The sequence below is a fragment of the Brassica oleracea genome, unplaced genomic scaffold (genome assembly GCF_000695525.1).
Source record: "Brassica oleracea var. oleracea cultivar TO1000 unplaced genomic scaffold, BOL UnpScaffold00641, whole genome shotgun sequence".
NCBI lineage: Eukaryota > Viridiplantae > Streptophyta > Magnoliopsida > Brassicales > Brassicaceae > Brassica > Brassica oleracea.
Genome location: NW_013617431.1, coordinates 17,374 through 40,624, shown reverse-complemented (window position 1 = coordinate 40,624; position 23,251 = coordinate 17,374). Strand labels below are relative to the sequence as shown.

The 23,251-nt window shown below is 35.4% G+C and overlaps 3 protein-coding genes across 3 annotated transcripts; 1 reads left to right on the top strand and 2 right to left on the bottom strand.

Moving 5' to 3' along the window:
* Window positions 1-2,922: 2,922 nt before the first annotated feature.
* On the bottom strand, window positions 2,923-4,869 carry LOC106319855 (putative two-component response regulator ARR19). The gene is made up of 5 exons (XM_013758253.1): window positions 4,615-4,869; window positions 4,359-4,511; window positions 3,768-4,262; window positions 3,594-3,679; window positions 2,923-3,496 (listed from the first exon to the last, which is right to left on the bottom strand). Exons 1-5 carry the CDS (start codon window positions 4,790-4,792, stop codon window positions 3,056-3,058), a joined length of 1,353 nt encoding a protein of 450 aa, XP_013613707.1. The 5' UTR covers window positions 4,793-4,869; the 3' UTR covers window positions 2,923-3,055.
* Window positions 4,870-8,464: 3,595 nt separating this feature from the next.
* LOC106319849 lies at window positions 8,465-9,792 on the bottom strand. Its single transcript, XM_013758249.1, has 5 exons — window positions 9,620-9,792; window positions 9,440-9,536; window positions 9,030-9,338; window positions 8,713-8,925; window positions 8,465-8,638 (listed from the first exon to the last, which is right to left on the bottom strand). Exons 1-5 carry the CDS (start codon window positions 9,790-9,792, stop codon window positions 8,465-8,467), a joined length of 966 nt encoding a protein of 321 aa, XP_013613703.1.
* Window positions 9,793-20,583: 10,791 nt separating this feature from the next.
* LOC106319851 (serine/threonine-protein kinase ULK3) lies at window positions 20,584-22,186 on the top strand. The gene is made up of 7 exons (XM_013758251.1): window positions 20,584-20,980; window positions 21,055-21,113; window positions 21,272-21,336; window positions 21,405-21,498; window positions 21,573-21,653; window positions 21,726-21,837; window positions 21,933-22,186. The coding sequence occupies exons 1-7, from the start codon at window positions 20,650-20,652 to the stop codon at window positions 21,983-21,985; spliced, it is 795 nt and encodes a 264-aa protein (XP_013613705.1). The 5' UTR covers window positions 20,584-20,649; the 3' UTR covers window positions 21,986-22,186.
* Window positions 22,187-23,251: the final 1,065 nt, after the last annotated feature.

Here is a 23,251-nt window from a genome sequence, read left to right as displayed (position 1 = left end):
TTTGGGATTAAAATCAAGTTGTGGGTTAGTTTTGGCAAAAACCCCTAGATAATATATGAATATGGTCTATATAAAAATAGGGAGATTTACCAAATATGACTCAAAACTTGATTTTGATTGCAAAAGTATACACAAACTTGAATCAAATACAAAAGTAACCCAAAAACCTTGCGAAATTACAGTCAGCCCCTTGTGGCCAAACAAAAAAACAGAACTCATTTTTACGAATATTTCTCCGCTAAGTCTTCTGAGTCTTCTGAGATTCTGTTAAGTCTTCTGGACGACGTCCACGGAAGTCGTTTGATATAGTTGATCTTAAAAATAATTTATAAATTTTGTAAAAAATATTTTGATAAGGGAAAAATTAAAATCGTAATTATAAATATTTTTAAGTGATATAAATTAAGATATAATAAAATTAAGATGTAATATAAATTAAGATATAATATAAAGTAATATAAATTAAGATGTAATATAAATTAAGATATAATAAAATTAAGATGTAATATAAATTAAGATATAATATAAAGTAATATAAATTAAGATGTAATATAAATTAAAAAAATATTGAAGTCTTCTGGGCCACTTACAAGTAAGTCGTCTAGTAAGTCTTCTGATCGAAAATATTTAACCTTACATGTAAATCGTCCAGAAAAGTCAAATTTCTTACACAATCCGGCAAATGCAAAACTAACCCGTTTACCTTAGACGACTTACATGGAAGTCGTCTCGATTTTTTTTTTTAACAAACAAAAATGGACGACTTCCATGTAAGTCGTCTAGAAAAACACATTTAAAAGTCAATTGCAAAATTAACCTCTGCATTGACCAGAAGACTTCCATGTAAGCCGTCTACAGCCATACGACTTCCGGGTAAGTCGTCTGGACGAACAGATCTGAAAAAAAAAACTAATTTCATAGTTTCAACCAGTGAGATAATTTGTTTAGCATACAAAAGTCTTCTCCAAGCACCCAGAATCTCGAACCAAAGTTACACACCAAGAATCGTAAGCTTGGCTCTATGAACCATAAAATTTTTAGAATCAAAATCTTGGGGTTTTTTTTGGATGAATATGGAGAGAAAGTAAATAGGTGTTGTTTTTGGTTCATAAGAATTGAGAAAGAATGAGTGTAAATCGATTTTTAGGTGCATTAAGAGCTTCAAATTGGTTCTTCATGGTGGTTGGTATATTGATGGCAATGACAATATTGTTAATACTTGAGCAAGATGAGGGTGATAGAGTAAAATATGCATTTTCAAAAAAAAAAAAAAGTGATGGCGTTTTCGTGAATAATATGAACTTTGGGGGTGAAAGAGACAAGTCAAAGTTCCAAAAAAACATGGGTTAGTTTTGTGTTTGACTTCAAGTTTTGAGTCATATTTGCAAAAAACCCATAAAATAAGCTTGATTATCTTTTTTTTTGTAAGCAAACCATCCATATACTTCTATTATTGTAAAATTAAACTAAACTAGTCACTATATTTAATAACAAAAAAAATAATGCATTTTCAAAATAGCATTTGTAAACCGATCATTCATATTGATAGCATATTTTCAACATTGTGGTACAAAATTCTAAATTAATAAATCTTAAATGTTAGAGATGATAGATTTAATTGAAAATATTATGTTAAATTAATATCAGAAATTTAATACAAATTTTACATGAGTTTAATATAATTACAAAATTAATTAGATACTTAAAAGGTTTATTTTAGTAAAAATGAAATATAAATGAATATTTTAAATAATTAAGAAATTAATCTATTGTTTAAAAGGTTTGTTCAAGTGAAGAAAATCAACATTTATATTTTAAATAAATATGAAATACATATTTATACTGAAAAATATATGAAAAGATTTTATTCAGATGTTTAAGAGAAAATATAGGAATATATATTTTATTTTTCTAGAATAGTTAAAATGATATGTTTGCAAATTTCATATAAGTAATTTTTAATAAATGGTCCTACTTAAAAAATCACACATGAAATGAGGTTGTGACTTCTGTTTTAATATAATAGATTATTAATTTTACCATCCCTTTAGGTTGCTTTTGCATTTGATTGGATATGAGATACACCTTTATGTTTAAAATGAATATATAGGTTTTTTCGGCAAATTCCCTATATATAAAATTAGTATATGATTATAAATTATTTATTTCTAAATAATATATATATATATATATATATTATATATATATATATATATATATATATAATATATATATATATATATATATTATATATATATATATATATATTTATTTATTTACAATATTAATATATTTGTAAATAATTTAATATTTTTATTATTAATAGTAAATCAAATTTAGTTATACTTTTAATGTGAAATATTCTTATTTTCTTTTTAAGAATTAATTTTATTTTTAAAAAAACAAAAATTTTAGTTTTTTTATAAAAATATAGTCTTCTGATATTATTAAATAAAATAAACTTATTTTGTTAACTTATTTTTAAAATTTTATACATTCAAACTGCAAATACTTTATCAAAAGTTTTATACGAAAATTTTGGGCAAAAAAGCCTTTGGAGAGCATTTGCATCTTCTAAATACTATTATAAATGTTGATTGGATAATAAGAAGCATATATGCTAATGCAAAAAACCCAAATCCAAAAAACCGAACCGAATCCGATCCAAAAAAATAGTATAGAGCCCGAACCGAAATTGATTAAATATCCAAACGGTTCAAAATTTTGGTATCTAGAGAACCGAAACCAAAAAGAACTTGCAGGCATCTCAATTTATAAACTATATAATCAAATCTATTAAAAGAAAAAATATTCATAAATCAAAAGTTTATTAAAAAAAAAAGCATTTCATACATATGATACCCTGATTTACTGATATACATATTACCAGTAACAGATACTTTGTAATTAGTCTCATATAATAATAGCTAAACTTCTTGCAACGCACTAGACATGCTAGTTTTCCCTTATGTCACTTGATTATTCCCTCACAATCTTGAATTTTTCTAGAAACCAAATAATCTCCTACAAAGACCGTCTTAAAGAGAAGCTCATATCAGTTACTGAAATTGTAGCCATCGAATAGAAACTCGTTTGGATCGTACGGCAAACTTGGATAAATATTTGGTTCGAGATCCGTTAAACCGATGCCATTATAAGCTTGTTGAGGTTCATTCTTTCTCATCATGCAGTTCATCACCTGATTAGAAAGCTGATATTGTCGTTGTTGATGCTGCTGCTGGAGATGGTGATCATTGTCCAAGTAGGGAAAACCAGGCATATTATTGGTCACGAGCTGGTTGTTGTTCATTGCCAAGTAACCATTTTGATATTGATTGTCCTGGACCGGGTAAACAGCTGGACCATTCCTAAGGGACGTTGGTGCGATGAAACCATTGTTCATACCTAAGAAAGGTGAAGGTCTACTCAAACTAGACCAACCAGTCTCTGGAAACTGTTGAGGAATTTTGTTCTCCTCAAGACTTAGACGATATTTCTGCACGACAGCACAATTGATGTAGAACTTGTGTTATTCATATATGCAGAATCCTAGTTTAATTGTCAAAATATATAATAATAGTTTTTCTTTGAACCTGAAGATGACTGGACACATTGTTTCTAGTGAGTCCTTCGATCTTCATGTCATGCAAGCATTTGAGAAGTACCTTTGGACTAGCTTCTGCGTTTGCATTAAAAAAAAGATTAGTAAATAGAAGAGAAATAATAAAGAAATTGAACGACTAGAGATTTTAGAATAGTTAGATTACTTTTAGGCCCACCAACTATATCGATGGCTTCGAGAAATTTCTGTTGAAGATCTCCAGTCCACGACATCCGCGGTCTCTTGAAATAGCTCTCTTTTTTCTTATCGATCTTTTGTTCATTGTTGTAATTGCTTACGCTCCTGGAATCGTCGTCGTCTTGGTCTGAACCGTTACTCTTAACCAAATGTGATTGCATTGGTTGAGTTTCTTCTATACATATCATTGTCCGTTTCTTTGTTGCTTTCTCTTCTATCTTATCGATGCTCTGCTCACTATCATCTTGGTCTACGGTCACGGAATCATCTCTCTCTTGCTTGGAACAGTCATCATGAACCACAACAGGTGGAACTAAACCGGGTTTAGACATCATCCTCTTGCGTACAATGTGTTGCCATATGGTGGCTATGATCTCTTTTCTAACGGGTTTCATAACATAGTGACATGCACCATGTACCATTGCGTTCATCACCGATTCTGTTTGATCGTCACCAGACATAACTACACAAAGATTAAATAAATTATATTTCTATCGAATTAAGAGAATTTTGTTTATAATAGTTCGAAAAATAAAACTTTAATGTGCGATATACATACTTACTACAGGAAGATCCATCTTTGAACCAATGATTGCGAGAGCTTGGAGTCCATTAATTCCAGGCATATGATAATCCCAAATCACAATATTAATCTCATGTTTACACTTTGTCAGAAACGCAATAGCTTCTTCCGCGTCCGCATAAGCCGTCACTGGAAAACGACAAAACACATAAGTATAAACCCTAAACCCTAACTTCAACAACTCTTTATTAAATCGCTAAATTTATACATACATATGTAAGAAGAGAGTTACCATGATAGGCGCAGCGTTCCATGATTTCTTTCATATCAAGTAAAGTGCTGAGATTGGAGTCGACAACAAGAACATTAGTACTCGGCGGAAATTCAATGAGAGGAGAGTTGATTTCAGAAGTTTCTTGCTGCAGAAAGAGAGCTTTATCTCCATCCTCGGTTATATGTCCTATAGACATTAGAAATTTTACTTTTGTAGAGGTTTGGATGAAAGCCAGAGATAATATGTATGCTAGAAGATGTATGTATCTTATTACAAGGAAGATGTATGTGTCTTATTACAAGGAAGAAGGAAGCTTTTTATATTACAAAAATTGGATTTTGTCATCATGAAATTTTAACATGTGTCAAAAATAAATCTATTAAAATTGGTTTTTATTTTATGTACATAGTATTATGTAATAAAAATGGAATGTAAGATTTATGGTAGAATACAATGAAAGAAAATTGAGTAACTACAAAGAAATAGTACAAGCTGTCAAGCAAACTTTTCCATTTTTATTGAATTTTATGAAAAAGATCCCCAAAAGAAACATACTATTTGACTTTCCCCTCTTTACACATTTGACTTTCTGACTATGCTTTTTTCTTCTAAAAATATATACTATAGAAATGTATGAATCTTTGACCCAAAAAAAAATAGAAATGTATGAATATGATTGTTTCAATATGATCACAAATTCAAGGGGATGTTTTATATGAATTTTTAATAAGGAAGTTTTTATTACCGTAATAGACTTTCATTCCAAACTGGACTTCTAATTATACCGACATTTTTACCCGAACCTGAAAATCCAAACCAAAATCGATCCGAAAATAAAGGTTTGCTTTGGGTCCAGTTCTATATTGTATATGCGGATCTCGGTTCGAATCAAGGTCTTACCCGAGACCCAATCAACTACCCGAATGACAAAAAAATATGTATTTTTGGTATCATGGATTTTTTAAAAAGTTTTGGCTTTGAGTTTTCGGATATAGTTTTGGGGTTTTCCGGTAAAATTTCAGATTTTTAGATATTTTCATAGTTTTTTCAAGTATTTGGTATTCAGGTATATTTTCAGGTTTTGGTATTTCTCGGGGTTTTAGTACAATTTGGGTACTCCCGGTACAAAATACCCAAACCAAACCGTTAGGGTAAAATAAAGCAAGGTTATTCGTCATACTACGGAAACATGAAGTAACTCAGTTGTACAAGGAACAAGGATCAAATGTAATGTTTTATTGTTCTTTTAGAGCAGGACTTACAGCTTATAGGCCCATAAACCCTATTTCTAGTTGATGATGTTAAAGTCGAGTAGAATAGTCGATCCACTTCTTCTAGGGTTTAGAATTCTCCTTTATAGGTTCATGTAGTAGGAAACTAGGTTATAGTTTTGGGGTTTTTGGTAAAGTTTCAGATTTTTAGATATATTTTATAGCTTTTCATGTAGTTGGGTATTCATGTATTTTTGAACTAGTTTTGGTATTTTCTGGCACTACAAAAAATATGTATATTGTTAAAGCGGAAAATATGCTATCGAAGGTGTTTCATAGCGAATTAATAAATGTTATGTCATCGGTAGACATCGTAGGTACCCCATATATGATAACAGATTTTTGGACGCTACGATATGTACATATATGATAGCAATACTTGGATGATGTTATTAGCTTAACTACGATTCATATTTCATGCTGTGATAGGTCTTTCTACAATAGAAATCATATATTAATGTATATGTAACATACAACTGAATTAAAATATAAATTAAAATTACTCCAATTTTAAAATTAAATTGAATTAAATTTATTAATTAATCTAATTTTTTTTGTAAATTGAATTAAAATTAATTTTACAAAACTAAACCAGAATTAAAAAAAAAACTAAGTAAACCAGAACATTAAATCAATAACTAATTAACCAAAATCTAAACCTCATTAACCAAACCCTAATTAACTCTAAACCTAATATCTCTGCTGCCGCCTCCCCCCTCCTTTGCCTCTTTCTTCTCGATGTCTTCCTCTATTCTGTCTCTATCTCCGGCACCATCGATGGATGACCGGGACGAGTTCGAGACCGGTGATGACATGGGCAAGCTCGAGACCCGTGACGATGGGAGGAGACGTCTCCTCTGCTCACGAGCACCAGCTCCGCTCACGACCACCACCTCTTGCTCATGACCACCACCTTTACCAACACAAGATAAATCAGATTAAAACATATAAAACTTTAACATATAGTGTTAGGGATTAGTTTTAGAATATAAAATTTATGTTTTGGAGTTTTTAATTAATTAAATTTAGTGTTATAATATAAGGTTTGGATTTTGGGGTTTGGGATTTAGAGTGAAATTTGAGAATAAAATTTGAAAAATTAGATTTGTAATTTATGTGTTAAGATTTGGTGTTTAAGTTGGAAAATATTAGTTTACTGCGTAGATTTATAATTTATATGGTATAGTACATATGGTTTGAAGTATGTTTGGGGTTTGGAGAATAGGGTTTGGAGTTTAGATATAGGGTATGGATTTAGATTTTTAATTTAGGGGTTAAAAATGTTAAAATGAATTTTTAAATATAAATGTTAAGACTTAGTTATAAAGTTAAAGTTACAAAACTAAAGAAATTTGGAAATTACAAATTGTGTATAGCTGTAAAATTTAAGAGCTAATGATTTAGTAGTATGTAGTTTAGGTTTAGAGTTTTAGTGTTTGAAATATAACGTTTGAAGAATGATTTTTCTTAGCGTAAGAAAAATGCTTACGCTAAGAAAAATGCTATTATATGTCTTTGATAACATTATTGAAACCGCTTAAATATGTCTTTGGCGCTTAAATCTAATTTCTTGCTAAATATTGGCTAAATCAGTGATTTTATCTTTTCGCTCACTTAATTTTCAAAATAACATTAATTAAGTGTTATTTTAGGTCTCACTCTATCATAGCGTTTATCTAACGCTATTGTAAAAATAGTTTCAAAAAACGTTTTCGATTTTCAAAGAGAAATTTTTTTTAAAAAAAAATTGAAATTGTTTTTTTTTAAAAGTTGAATTTGAAAACATATAATTTGAAACTATAAAATTATTTTTTTAATTTTTTATCATTATTTATATTTATATATCTATAAAGCAATAGGTAGAATAGTATTTTGCCTCTTTAATGAAATTTATTTTGGTCATCTTCTTTTTTGGGCTCTTTTGGTGACAAAAACTTTAAAATGGGTACTTAAGAGAATTGTCCAACTAAATATTTGAGTTAATTATTCATGTTATAAATATTTATTAATAATTTGTTGAAATCTATAGTATTTGCACTTCAAGAAAACATATTTTTTACGAGGGCAATATTCTTTGTTAATTCGTCGTAAATTGTTAATTCATCGTAAAAGGGATGTTACGACGAATTAACATCGAAAACCGTTTTGTTGTTAAACGTCCGTCGTAACAGAGGTTTCGTCGTAAACACGTGGTAACGTTTACGAGTACGAGGAAAGCTTTCCTCGTAAAACGGAAAGAAACATTTCGTCGTAAACGAGACGTAACATTTTGTTGTAAAGTATTCGTATTATTTCGATGTAAACTCCATGTAACATTTACGAGGATTTTACAATTCTGCCCATGTAAGCTCCATGTAAACGTTAGACGATGCTACGAGGATTTCATTGTAAATTTCATGATAAGTTTACAACGAATTTACATCGTTTCTCAAAAACTATTTAAATAAAAATAAAAAATATTATTTAATATTTGAAATTTTAAAAACTTTAAATATAAAATGAAATATGAAAATCAAAACATATTCTCAAAAACTATTTAAAAGTCATAACATAATACTTAAATTCATAATACAAAACAAAACAAATTAAAAAAACTACTACATATAATCGAAGTAGTCGGTGGCGGTGCTCGGTTGAGAATGGTCTGGATCGGCATCTTCGGGATTCAGTATTGGCATCCCGAGAGCTGCTCGTCTCTCATTTAATGTTCTCTGCATAGTCGGGTTAACAGAACTTATTCCCACTGTTCGTCCCTTCTTTCTAGGAGCCACCTATAAAAACATATTAATATAGTTAAATTTTATTAAATAGTTAAATTTATTTAAATAAATTTATAAAGTTTTACCTCTTCGAAGATCCTGTCGACCTCTTCGGTGGTCAGTTTGACGGGTAATCCATCGGGAGACTGCTGGATTAATTGCGTCTCGCGCTCTTCAGACCGAAAAGCCACTGCGTTGAAGAGTTTCTCGGATGTCGGATCTACAAAAATCCCGTCTGATCTGGCGTGGGTCATCTTGAATAGATCAGACAGAGATGGTAAGACTCTCGTCTTCTCATACTACAAACGAAAAACTTAAATAAAATTAAATATTAAAATTAAATTAAATATTAAAATTAAAAATAAATTAAAGAATTCAAAATAAATATTAGAAACAAACTTACAGCTTCTAGACGGATTCCGGCGTGAGCCTTTTGTCCGGTTCTGTGAACCATGGGGAAATGACCATCTTTGTCCTTCGTTCTTTGGGAAGCGGAGAAAGAGTTGGCCTTACGGATCGAAGAGGGTAGCTTCCAAAAGGCGATGAGATCATCGCATACATCCTTCATGAGCTCGGTGGGCTTTCCGTCATAACCGTAGATCTCCCACTTGTCCTTCCAATCGGAGACAGTGTTGCAAAGGCGGGTCTTTGCCTTTGCAACGAATTCCCTCTTCACCCTCTCGGGGATTCCCAAGGACCAGTGCCACCTTTGCTGAAACAGAAAAAAAATTGAAAAAATTAAAATAAATATTTAATTAGATGTTTTTAAAAAATATATATTACCGCAAAATATTTAAACCAAGTCGTCTTAACGTGGTCTGGAGTCTTACTCCAATTCGGGTAGGCTCCGTCATAGTAGCCCTTGATCGTTTCCGACACGCTCCGGCCAACACGATTGTTGGCTCCAAACCTGAAAAGAGAACCTAATATTTAAAAAATAAAAAAAAATAAATTTTAATGTACTAATAAATAACAAGTTACCAATAAGTTCACGGCGGTCTATCAGGATCTAGAACATCCAAGCCCTCTCGTCCAGTCTGGGCAAGCAAATCCTCCACTGTATATCTCGCGTATGGGGCAGATGGAGCCACATGCAAATCTGGATGAACTGCACCTGTTGGGACAGGTTGAGGTGCAGCAGCTGGAGGAGGAGGAGGTGGAGGCATATGAGGTGCAGGAGGAGGAGGACTCCAAGAAACTCCCTGGGATGTCTGAGAGTCTGGAATTGCCTCGGAAGATGATGGACCGGAAGAAGATGTCCTGACACCATCATGAAACATCTGAGAGTAAGTAGGTGTTGCTGGCTTTCTTCTAGGACCCATCCAATTTTTTTAAAAAAATTACAGTTAGTTTTATCAATAACGACATAATTTAAAAATATTATTATGATACCTAACTAATCACCTAAACTAATTACCTATACTAACCACTTAAATTAATTATCTATACTAACCACCCAAAACTAAACAATTTTTTTAAAAAAAATTAGAGAGAGGGAGAGGTTACCTTAGAGGAGTGGAGAGGGATTTGGGAGGAATGAACGACCAAAGCTCGTTCTGAGGCGTCACCTATATATAAGTAAACGCTATTCTCGTAAAGTCGTCGTAAAGTTACGATGAAGTTACCAGGCCCGCGTTTTTTCATTTACGACGAAATTGCAAGGTCCGCTTTTTTCATTTACGACGAATTTACCAGACCCGTGTTCTTAAAGTTACAACGAATTTACGTGAAAAATTTACGACGAATTTACGTGAACCAAGTTACGACGAATTTACTAGGCCTTTGTTTTTGTTTACGACGACTTTACGATTTTTAACCCTAAACCCCGAAACCTGAAAACCTAAACCCCAAAGTTACTTATCTTATAACATCATCTTCTTCTTTACATCTTCTTCCTCTTTATCCAACTTAAACCCTAAACTCCAAATTAATTTTTTTAAACAAAAAAAAACATATTATATTAAAACAACATATGTTACACATACATTTAAATGATAAAATGATAAAAAAACTATTTGATACACATACATTAAAATGAGAAAATGAAAAAGAAAAACAACATTTGTTACATAGATTACATCATTCTGAATCGTTTTCGTTCTCATCAAGATCAGTACAATGATCATCGTCGCGTCCATCGAACTCGTCTTCACGTGCTTCATCTGTCACATCTTTGGGAAGATCTTCATATTGTTGGTTTTCCGGATCGATCAGAAGGATTTCATTAAGTTGTTGATCAGGTACATCAACTTCATTGATAGCGTCTTCTTCTTGAAAAGGTGGTTCTTCTCCAGCAACAATTCGTCCACGAGGTGTAATTTTTATAACAGCTACCCAGTTTATCCCAGAACTTCGAAGGCGGGGGTATGGAAGGAAGATGACTTCTTCGGCTTGAGAATCTAGGATGAAAGGCTCGAACTTGTTGTATCTTCTCCCAGAATTGACATCCACAACACCAAATTTGTTAACCCGAACACCTCGGTTCACAACGGGGGCGAACCATTCACATTTGAAGAGGACGCATTTTAGCTTCAATAACCCCGGAAATTCGACTTCAATAATCTCCTACAATATCCCGTAAAAGTTTGTTTCGCCTTTCACACATATTTCGTAGTTACTTGCTCCCGATGTCTCCCATACTCATATGTGTGAAAGGTAAAACCTCATGTGAAATACATAGGTGATGTGGTGACCTTTGCTACTGGACCTTGGACCAAATCGTGAAATCATACGGGGTAATATGGATCGTCATACTCAACCTACAAAAAGCATCACCGTTAAAATTATCTTATAGCATCACTGTTAAAATGAGATATATATATATATATACATGTGATTTTAACCACTTGACAAAAGTGCTTATCTTTCCGTGCGTCAACCTCAGTTGAGGATATTCCTGGTATTGCTTCTTCAACTTGAGATATAAACATGATGCAAATAAAATGAATGCATTAAAGCATATATAATTAACATTTTTCATATAATTAACATTCACAAAAATATTTACCTCTCAAATGAACGGATTACTGCATCTTCGCAGTTAAGCAAAATATAAGTGTGGGCACTATGCTTATCTTCTTCACATGACCACCATACTTCTTTCAGTTTACCACCAAACCGTCCAATTTCACATAAAATGTCAGGAACACCATCAACTGCATATGATGTCGGTACTCCTCCATCATCATATCTTCTAGGAATTATTTTTCTTGTACGAACAGTTGGAGCAAAGTAGTATGATGTGAAGTTAGATGTTTCTACTGTCAGACTCCCAACAACTATTGAACCTTCGACCTTTGCAAGATTTCTTGTTTTTCCCTTCAAATGTTTCATGGAACGCTCATACGGATACATCCATCCGTTGTGAACAGGTCCACGAAGCAATGCTTCATACGGGAGGTGGACAACTAGATGCTCCATGACGTAAAAAAATGATGGTGGAAATATCTTCTCCAGATTGCACAATATGATCGGAATGTTCTCATGAAGTTTTTCGATGACTTCTTCCTTGGACGTACGTGTGCTAAGATCTCTGAAGAATGCTCCGATGGCTGTATATTGCAAAAAGAAACCCAATTAATAACATTTCATAACATATGTACATATATTATAAATTAATATTTACCTGCAATTGCTTCATGTACATTTGTTGGAAGGAGCTCGGCAAAAGCAAATGGAAGTATTCATTGCATAAACACATGACAATCATGACTCTTCATTCCTAAGAACTTTTTACCTCGTTCAACACATCTTGACATATTAGAAACATAACCATCGGGAAACTTAACTTCAGATGCAACCCAGTCAAACAAAGTTGTTTTAGCTTCTGATGTCAACCGAAAGATAGGAACAAGAACGTTTCCATTGCTCTTGATATGTAACTCACTTCTTGAGCAAAAATCCGGTAAGTCCATCATTGACTTCTTGTTATCTTTTGTCTTCCCAGGGACGTTCAGTATTGTATTGATGATATTGTCAAAAAAGTTCTTCTCTATATGCATCACATCCAGGTTGTGACGTAAAAGAAGATCCTTCCAGTAAGGCAGCTCCCAAAATATTCTCTTCTTATGCCAATTGTACGCCACACCATACCCATCAGGCATATTTCCAGAAACATGCCAGTTTCCTCCACGCTTAAATGTTTCTTAAGCTCTGTGATAATCAATGTCCGCTTCGATATGTTGGCTGGTGAGATATGGAAGAGGACTGTCTCTGACAACTCTTTTGTACCTAAACAATGTCTTATTTCTTCTGTACGGATGAGAAATGGGAAGAAAGCGACGATGAAAATCAAACCAACAACTCTTCCTACCATTCTTAAGTTGAAAAGCATATGTCAATCCAAGACAATATGGACAAGATAATCTTCCATGTGTTGTCCAACCAGACAACATCCCATAAGCAGGAAAGTCACTTATCGTCCACAGCAGAACTGCTCGCATCGTAAAATTGTTTTTCAACGAACAATCATACGCCCTCACCCTTCTGACCACAACTCCTTTAGCTCTTGTATCAATGGTTGAAGAAAAACATCTAGTGACCGTTTTGGATGCTTCTGGCCTAGGGATTAATATGGTTAAGAATAGAAATTCTTGTTCCATGCACATTTCCGGCGGTAGATTGTACGGCGTAAGAATGACTGGCCACAAAGAATATTATCTCCCAGACATTTCGAATGGACTAAATCCATCGGTGCATAACCCAAGATAGACATTCCGAATATTTCTACTGAAATCTGGGTTTACCTTGTTGAAGTGTTTCCACGCTCTTGCATTTAATGGATGAGCGACCTCGCCATCCCTCTGGACAGGTTCGGCATGCCACCTCATCGATGCAGCAGTCCTCTCAGATTGATATAACCTTTTCAACCTGTCTGTAATTGGTAGGTACCACATCCTTTGGTATGATACCCTATTCCTCCCACGTCCTTGCGGTTTGAATCATGGTTTCTTGTAGAATCAACACTCTTCTAGCTTCTCATCATCTTTTCAGTAGATCATGCAGTTGTCGATGCAAAAATCTATCATCTCCGAACGCAACTCATACTATAAGCCAATTTCTAAATCTCATAATAAGATCCAGCAGACACGTTGTCTTATGGCAAATACTCTTTAAACAACTCCGCCCATGCATCCATGCAATTCTCAGGTAAATTATGATCTGTTTTAATATTCACCATCCTAGCTGCTAGAGAAAATTTATAGAGACATTCTCTACAACCAGTGTAGATTGGTTGATTTGCAGCATCTAGAATTTCGTAAAACATTTTTGCATCCAAATTAGGTTCTTCTACATTTTTAGTTCCATCAGCTATTGTTGTAGTTACTTCTAAAAATGCATCAATAATCATGTCTTGAACCCTATCATGATCTACCATCTGCTCCTCTTGATGGTAATTATATTCATTATGCAAATGATTCGGTTCTTCATTAGTACGAGCATCCTCAAAATTATTATAACTACTATTAGCTTCATTTCCACCATAACCCTCTCCGTGTTGATACCAAATATAATATTGTGGTGTAAATCTGTTGTTTACTAAATGTTTCCATACAGTTTCACTACGTGCAAATTCTGAATTCTTGCATTTCCGACAAGGACATAACATCTTACCGCTTTCATGTGTGATTGGTGTACAGCCTGTCTGGTACATGAATGTCTCTAGCCCGCTCAGAAATGCATTTGTTACTCTCCCTTCCGAATCTTTATGGGAATACATTCAACTCTGTAACTCGTAAATATTACCGTCATCCGCCATTTTTTTTTAGATTTTTTTTGGGAATTTTTTTTCCCCAGAATATTTTTTTCTTGTTTTTGTTTGTGTGTTGTGAGAGAGTGAGTTGTGAGAAATGACATATATATAGAAAAAAAAATCGAGTTTGGTAGGTGAAGTATAACAATGATTTTACTAGGAAAATTTTACTAGTGTTTTACATCTCTTTTACATCAGTTTTACAACGAGTTTACAACGAAATTAGGCAATTCAAAGCGCATTGAATACACGTTTTCACCAATAAATAACGGTAACATGTGTCGTCGTAAATTTGCGACGATTATTGTTTGCGGCGTACTTTCGTCGTAACTTTATTAGGTATTTACGGCGAAACATTTTTCTTGTAATTTTACATCTACGTTACGACGAATTTCAATTTCGTCGTAACATCCTCGTAAACTACTTGTAAGTTTACGAGGAAAGATTTTCCTCGTAATTTTTCGTCGTTACGGAAACGTTTTCGTGTAGTGTTGGGATACCTATCAGAATTGAGTTTGAATTTATTTTAGATCTTTTTGGGTTTTAAAGTTTTGGGGAGTTTTGAATATCTATCCGGTTTCGAGTTTGATTAAAACTGTCCGCATCAATTTACTTTTGGATGCTTTCTCAAAAGGAGTCCTAGTTATAGCCTCTTATTATTATTAGATACTACTGGTCTAAACTTCCAATAAGACTTTGTTTGATATCTTGGAAATTAGACAGATTATACTACTACTTTGAAGTGGTGGCTCGATTGAGAGCTTATGGCTCGACCAGCAACGGATCTTAGGGCATCAGCATTGGTGAACTCCAAAGGGAGTTCACACAGTTTTCAAAAAAAAAAAAATATTAAAATAAACAAAAGCTATGAATCTGTCTCTTGGGAGTTCACTCCAATGAACCCGGATCATCACTGTAGCGCGGGCCCCATGACACGTGGCGGCCCGCGATTGGTCCTATTAATATATATATTTTTTTTTTTTTAAAACAAAAATCAAACAGAAAAAAAAATAATAATAAAAAAATGCTTTGTGAACCCCATCCTAATGCTGATGGTCTTAGGCGAGTTACTACTCCACAACAAAGGACTGAGAGAGAAAACTTAGACGAGATATTGTCATCTCTAATCAATAGTTAAAAGTTTGGTAACCACGTCCTCTCTCTCCAAAAATTTGAATGCTTGGTTTTCTCTCTAACAATAACTATACCACAGGATAAATGATACTTGACCCTCTTTTAACCTACATATATCACTTTGTGGGTTGATATAAGCCTGATAATTTGTATCCGAACTTTCCTAACCAAATCAACTTTCCGGTTTAGATTCGGTTCTGTTTTCTGAACCGTTTTCGGTTCGATTCCTTTTAATCTTCTCCTCATAATCGTATACTTGAAACGACGTCGTAACACTATCACTATCTATTACGAACATGGTTGCTTGGGAGAGAAGAAGGAGATACAATATAAAAATATCTCTTGTTTATTAAAATGAGCATTTACAAGTATATATAGTTAGGATTTACAATTGGTTAAGATAACCACACTTCTAACTAAACCACTAAACCGGGTATATACATCAATAGGCCCCCTCAAGATGAGCTTCCAAAGATATTATGAATACTCATCTTGGACTTAAGATGCTCAAACTGATAAGGAAACAAAGGCTTCGTGAATAGGTCAGCAACCTGATCTTCAGTCCGTACATGAAGAGTCTTGAGAGTTCCACGATCAAGCCTTTCCCGAACAAAATGACAATCATTCTCAATATGTTTAGTCCGCTCATGAAAAACCGGATTAGTAGCGATGTATATAGCTGCTGTACTGTCAGAGAATAATATAGGAGTGTGAATCTGAGGAACCTTTAGATCATTCAATAACTTGATAAGCCAAACCATCTCTTTAGAAGAATTAGACAATGCTCTGTACTCTGCTTCAGCAGAAGAACAAGAGACCGTGTCTTGCTTTGTTGAACGCCAGGAGATCAACGAATCACCAAGAAACATAGCCATACCAGTTGTTGAACGTCTGCTATCACGACATGAATTCCAGTCCGCATCAGCAAAACCTTTCAAAGTCAAGTCATCAGAAGCAGAGTAGAAGAGCCCCTGACCCACCGTTCCTTTAATGTACTGCAAAACTCGATACACAGCATGAAGATGAGGGGAACGTGGTGCTGAAGAGAATTGACATAACCGATTCACCGCATAAGTGATATCTGGTCGTGTGATCGTCAAATACATCAAACGACCAACAAGACTTCGATACATCGCCGGATCAGAGATCAGTTCACCATCTTTAAGGGACAGATGAAGATTAGGAATCATAGGTGTAGATGTAGGTTTACAACCCAACATACCCGAAGAGGTGAGGATCTCTAAAGCATATTTCCGTTGACAAATAGAAATGCCCTCACCTGAACGAGCGATCTCCAACCCTAAGAAGTACTTCAAAACACCAAGATCTCGGAGTTTAAATTGCTGAGATAAGTCTTGAATCAGAGACTTGGAGATAGATTCATTAGTACTAGCAACAATGATATCATCAACATAGACCAACACTGCCAGAAAATGACCATCAGCACAAGACTTCAGAAACAAAGTATGATCTCCAGTGCCTGTGGTAAAACCCAACCTCAACAAAGCAGCGGAAAATTTCAGAAACCATTGCCGTGATGCCTGCTTTAGCCCATAAATCTATTTATTCAAACGAAACACAGCATTTTTAGGCAAAATAAGACCTTTCCGCTCTGCATAACCATCATGGATCTTCATATAAATTTCTTCATTCAACTCACCATTCAAAAATGCATTTGAAATATCAAGTTGATGAAGAAACCATTTTCGAGATGCAGCTACCTTCAATAGAAACCGAACAGTGGTGAGCTTAGCTACTGGTGAGAATGTCTCAGTGTAGTCTAAACCCTCTTTCTGTGTGTATCCTTTAGCAACAACACGAACCTTCCTCCTCTCAAGAGTACCATCCGCATTAAACTTCAGAGAATAAAGAACCTTGCAACCAACCGGTTTCTTTCCAGCAGGTAGAGTAGCAACAGACCAAGTATTTGTATCTTCCATAGCATTAAACTCCTTATCAACCGCTTCACACCATTCTTTAGAATCCTTTGCCTCAGAAAATGATTGAGGAATTGGGATTTTTGTGATGGTATTGATATATGATAAGTGAGATGGAGAGATTTTAGAATATGAAAGAGAAGACGAAATAGGATATTGTAGATCAGAATCCAACGTATAACAATGATAATCCTGTAAATGAGCAGGTTGTTTACGTGGTCTGGAAGAAATTTGTGGTGGAAGAACAGGAGATGGAGAAATTTCTGAAGAGAATGGTGATGATAAAGGAATGTTACCGGAAGACAAAAATGGTGTGAAGAGTTTCAGCGCAGCTTCATTCATAGGAGACGAAGCCAATGGAAATATCTCCTCATGAAAGATGACATTTCTCGAGATAGAAATTTTGTTAGTCTCCAAATCAAGTAGCTTGTAACCCTTGTAACCAGACGGATATCCCAGAAGAACACAAGCTCTTGATCTTGGCTGGAACTTATGCCTCTGTTTCGGAGAAGTAGAGCCATAACACAAACAGCCAAAAGTCCTCATTTGATCATAAGAAGGAATCTTACCAGTTAAAACTTCATGTGGAGTCTTATTACCAAGTAGAGGAGACGGTGTACGATTGATGACAAAGATCGCACACAGTACACAATCACCCCAGTAGGCAAGCGGAAGCTGAGACTGAAACATGAAAGCTCTGGCTACGTTGAGGATGTGCTGATGTTTTCGCTCGACCACAGAGTTCTGCTCTGGTGTTTCCGGGCAAGAATGGTAAGCAAAAATCCCTTTTTCTTGAAAGAACTTAGTGAATTTTAATTCTGGAGCGTTGTCTGATCTCACAGATTTAACTTTCACATTGTACTGATTCTCTACTTGATTCACAAAAGCAGGGAACACACTGATTACTTCATCCTTTGTACGTAGTAAATAAACCCAAGTGGCACGGGAGTGATCATCCACAATAGTCAAGAAATATCGAAATCCATCCACTGTCTCAACTGAAAATGGTCCCCAAACATCAATATGTAAAAGCTCAAAGTTTGAATTACATATGTTGTTTGGTGAAGGAAAAGAAAGTTTCTTCTGCTTGGCCAAATGGCATATATGACAGAAAGAATTCCCTTTATTCTTGGATCTTGTTGTTCCCAAAGCTTCAGAGATCAAATCAAGTCTTGAGAACGAGGCATGTCCGAGTCTGTTGTGCCAAGTACCAATATCAACAACTGCATTCACCATCACAGAAGCTTCATTGACATCCAGCACATACAGATTACCCACTCTTCTACCCTGACCAATCGTCGAGCCCTTGATACGATCCTGTATTTCACAAGTAGACGGATCAAACATAACTCTGGAACCAAGTTCAGTAGTCAAGGAGCTTATACTGATGAGGTTTAACCGAAACTCCGGTATAAACAACACATTCTTGAGAAGAATATGCCTGTTTAATTGAATATTGCCCACTCCACTGATCTTTATTAAAGAACCATTAGGCAAATTCACAGAGCTAGTCACATTCATATCCAAAGAAATGAAAAATGCTTTATCATGAGAAACATGATGTGTAGCACCCGAATCAAGAACCCATGTATTGGTATTAAGAGTATGCCGAGATACAGTAAGTATGCCAACAAAACAAAAGGTAGACTGAGAGAAAGTGATACCCGGGAGATCAGTAGGTGTCTGAGATGTAGAAGCATCACCTGAACCAGCAACTGCATTACTCTGAAGTTGAGAACTAAACAGGGCAATGAATTGTTGAATCTGATCTTTAGAAAGATTCCCAATCAAGTTGTCAAGTGGAGCAGGTTTTGCGTCTAACTGAGTAGAAACATTCACTTGAGGAGTCACAGAAGTTGAAGGTTTCTGAAACTTCTCAGGTGTCTTTCCTTTCATGTTATAACCCGGTGGAAAACCATGCTTCTTGTAGCATCTCTCAGCAATGTGACCAACTTTGTTGCAGAAAGAACAAATTGGTTTCCCTTTGTGAGCACCAGACTGGACATAGCATATGGTCGAAGTATTCTGAGGTAGAGTAGGAGACTCAGAGACTTGAAATGCAGCAGGTGATATAGCAGAGGTGAAGCTCTTCTGGCTATCATCCTGATCAAGAATGTTATACACCTCTGTTAAAGAAGGTAAAGTCTTCTTCATGATGATCTGACGACGGATGACTGCATATGACTCGTTGAGACCAGCCAGGAACTTCACAATCTTAGCTCGTTCTGCCTTTTGATGAAGACGAAGAGCTTTCCCACACACACAAGGATCATCAGGTTCTTCACAGTTCTCCAAATTACTCCACAATGTCTTCAACTTAGTAAAGTAATCAGAGAGGGAAAGTGAACCTTGACGCAAATCCTGTATCTCCTGTGTGAGGTTGTAAGTCCGAGGAAGGTTAGTCATATGGAATCGGCTATGTAGATCATTCCAAACATCCGTCGCATCATTCAAACGAAGAATACTCCGATAGATCTGAGTTGTAACCGAGTTAAGAATCCACGACTTAACAAGGCTGTTACAACGAGACCATACACGAAAGTTTAAATCAGATTCAAGAGGACGAGGAAGCGATCCATCTACAAATCCAATCTTATTCTTCGCATCTAAAGCTATCTTCATGGCTGCTTCCCAATCATCAAAGTTCGATCCATCAAGCTTCAGGGAAATGAGAATCAGACCTGGATGATCGGAAGTATGCATAAAGAACGGAGAGTGAATCGAGTTCGTAAGATCGACACCGGTAATCGCCTGCGAAGCCTGAGAATCCGGACCAGAGATCGCCGGAGAAGCTATCGGAGCTGTACGGGTCGTCAAACGAGTCGATCGACGAGTTAACTTCTTCACAGAAACCATCGCAACTTGTAGATCGATAAAGCACGAGCTCGAGCAAGATAGATCAAGTAAAAATCAAGCTCAATATTAGCTATGATACCATATTACGAACATGGTTGCTTGGGAGAGAAGAAGGAGATACAATATAAAAATATCTCTTGTTTATTAAAATGAGCATTTACAAGTATATATAGTTAGGATTTACAATTGGTTAAGATAACCACACTTCTAACTAAACCACTAAACCGGGTATATACATCAATACTATCCATCGAAGATGACTGATGTGGCAACTTATTTTTGTCGCTCTTTTTGTTTCTCTTTTTGTTAGAAGAAATGATGATCTATGGAAGCCTATCGTGACGATGGAGGAGTACAAAGCGAAATCGAAGCTGAGCGAGAGCTCAACCTCCACGGTTTGGCTAGCGAAGCACATGCTAACCGGAGAAGAAGCGGTGATGAAGTGTTTCGATCTCTCGAAGCTCAATCACAATCTCAGAATCTGTTTGGAAAACGAGCTCGATTTTCTATCCTCCGTCGATCATCCCAACATCATCCGCCTCCTCCACGTTCTCCAGGAGAAGGATTTACTCATCATGATTCTGGAGTATTGTGACGGTGGAACTCTATCTTCATACATTAAGCGTCACGGGAGAGTTCAAGAACATATCGCCAGAAGATTCATGAAGCAAATCGGTATCTAACTATATATTGTTTGTATAATTCACGCTGATGATTTTGCTCTTATGGAGTTTGAATGTTGTATGCAGGAGCTGGTTTAGAAATCATTCATGATAATCACATCATCCATAGGGATCTTAAACCAGAGGTATTGTTACATTCAGTTATAGGGAGGATCAGGACCGGCTTTGAGATTTTAGGGATTCAAATAATTATAGCCCAGGCGAATGTTTCATTTGGCTAAATCCTGTGGAGGACTGAGAATAGAGTAATATGAACTGTGATATTGTGGTTTGATTGGAACAGAATATTTTACTAGCTGGAGCAGGCGATGAATCGGTGTTGAAGATAGCTGATTTTAGTCTTTCAAGGTAATTTTAGAAAACAATGCTAGTGTTATTGTGATAAAGATCCTTTTTTATTTTCATGTTTAAAGCAGAAAGCTGCTCCCGGGAAAGTATCTAGAGACAGTGTGTGGTTCTCCGTTTTACATGGCACCTGAAGTTCTTCAGTTTCAGAGATACAATGAAAAGGTGAGATTATGCTCCTATTGAATCTCTTGAAGTTCAAGATGGCAAGCAATGGAGGCTCATAGGAAACATTGTAGGCTGATATGTGGAGCGTAGGAGCAATTCTATTCGAGCTGCTTCATGGCTATCCACCTTTCAGTGGTAGGAACAATGTTCAGGTGAGATCTTGATTTGGTTTAGGATTCTTTTGATCCAAAAAGCTTGAAACCTTTTTTTTCCACTGACCATAGGTGTTAAGGAACATCAAATCTAGTTTATCTTGTCCTTTCTCTCGGTCGATTGTTCAGCAGTTGCATCCAGATTGCATCGACGTATGCTCAAGGCTGCTCTCTACTAACCCAGGTACATAAAAAAAAAAAGTATCGTCCATTTTTTGGTTTCAAAATGTTCATATATGGCTGCATATTCAGTTCTTTGTTTACCGTATTGTTCTGCAGTTACGCGGCTCTCGTTTGATGAATTCTACAAACACAAGTTCTTAAGTATCTGATGATGTTCATGCGGTAAAAAGGAAGATGAAGCCTTTTGTAAAGTGTGTCAATGTTTCTAGAATCCTTGTATAGAATTTGTGACTTTTCTTGGTTTTTGGCTCTCACATAGTTTGATGATGTAATGCTTAATGAAATGATTAGGTTTTATCCTTGTGGTAAATATCTCCGGAATAGGGTAAAAATTAAGGCTTCTTTGATGATATGAGCAATATATATCTCACCTTCTCATTGAGCCATTCGTCATGACTTGTGCTTTTGAGAGTTAAGAGGTGAATCATTGTCAAGCACATACTCACTATTTTATGTTATATGGAACGGGTATTGGGGGTGAAATGAAGACAAGAATCGCTGCGTTCAGGATCTAGTCTCGAGATAAAGTTGTGATTGTTGAGGACATAACCCACGACAAAGCATCGGAACCTACCTAAAGATCCCCAAAGCCTGTAACTTTAGATTCCCAAAGCCTGTAACTTTATGAAGCACCAGAAGCTTAATGGTTGATCTTCACTCAAGGTACTTGTAATAGAGAGATCACTGGTCGGATATACTATGACTGTATGCTATGTAAATCGCTACACTACTGTTTGTTATAAGTTACTTTTTGACGTTTGGATTCTTGATGAGTTATCTATGTCTTTTGTTGATCCGTAACTGTATTTGCTTCATTGTGTTCTCATACACGGGATGAGGTAGCACGCTTGGTAAGGATTTTGAGGACCAATTGTCATGCTCTCGGGTTCGACGCCAGGGGGGGAGGGGAAACTGCCGATTCTTGTCAACAAAAAAGCGGTACTGGGTGTTGGGTCTTGTCCTCAGCCCAGGTAAAAACCTTCCCGGGTGAAGTGGACCACTGCCTAACCGGGCCCGGGGGAATGATCCACGTAAGTGAGGAACCCCTGGATTAACAAAAAAAAAAAAAAAAAAAAAAAAACAAATTTACCAAAACTAATGATAAGTTTGAATGTTTTAAATTCAGAATTTTTAAAGTTATTAGCTGATTTAGTTTAAAAAAATCTAGCTGATTTATTTTGTTATTTGTAGACATAGAAAAACAAAGAAAAGCTTGGCAACAACTCGCTTTGGCCGAGTGGCTAAGGCGTGTGCCTGCTAAGTACATGGGATTTTCCCGCGACGTTTACTTTTCAAATGGACCCAACTAATACTCTGCTGTTTCGCGCTTATTTGATTGAACTTTTATCTGCATAGCTGACTTTTAGCAAGGTTGACCAGAAGTCAACAACCGATCAAACTTTGCTCATTGCAAA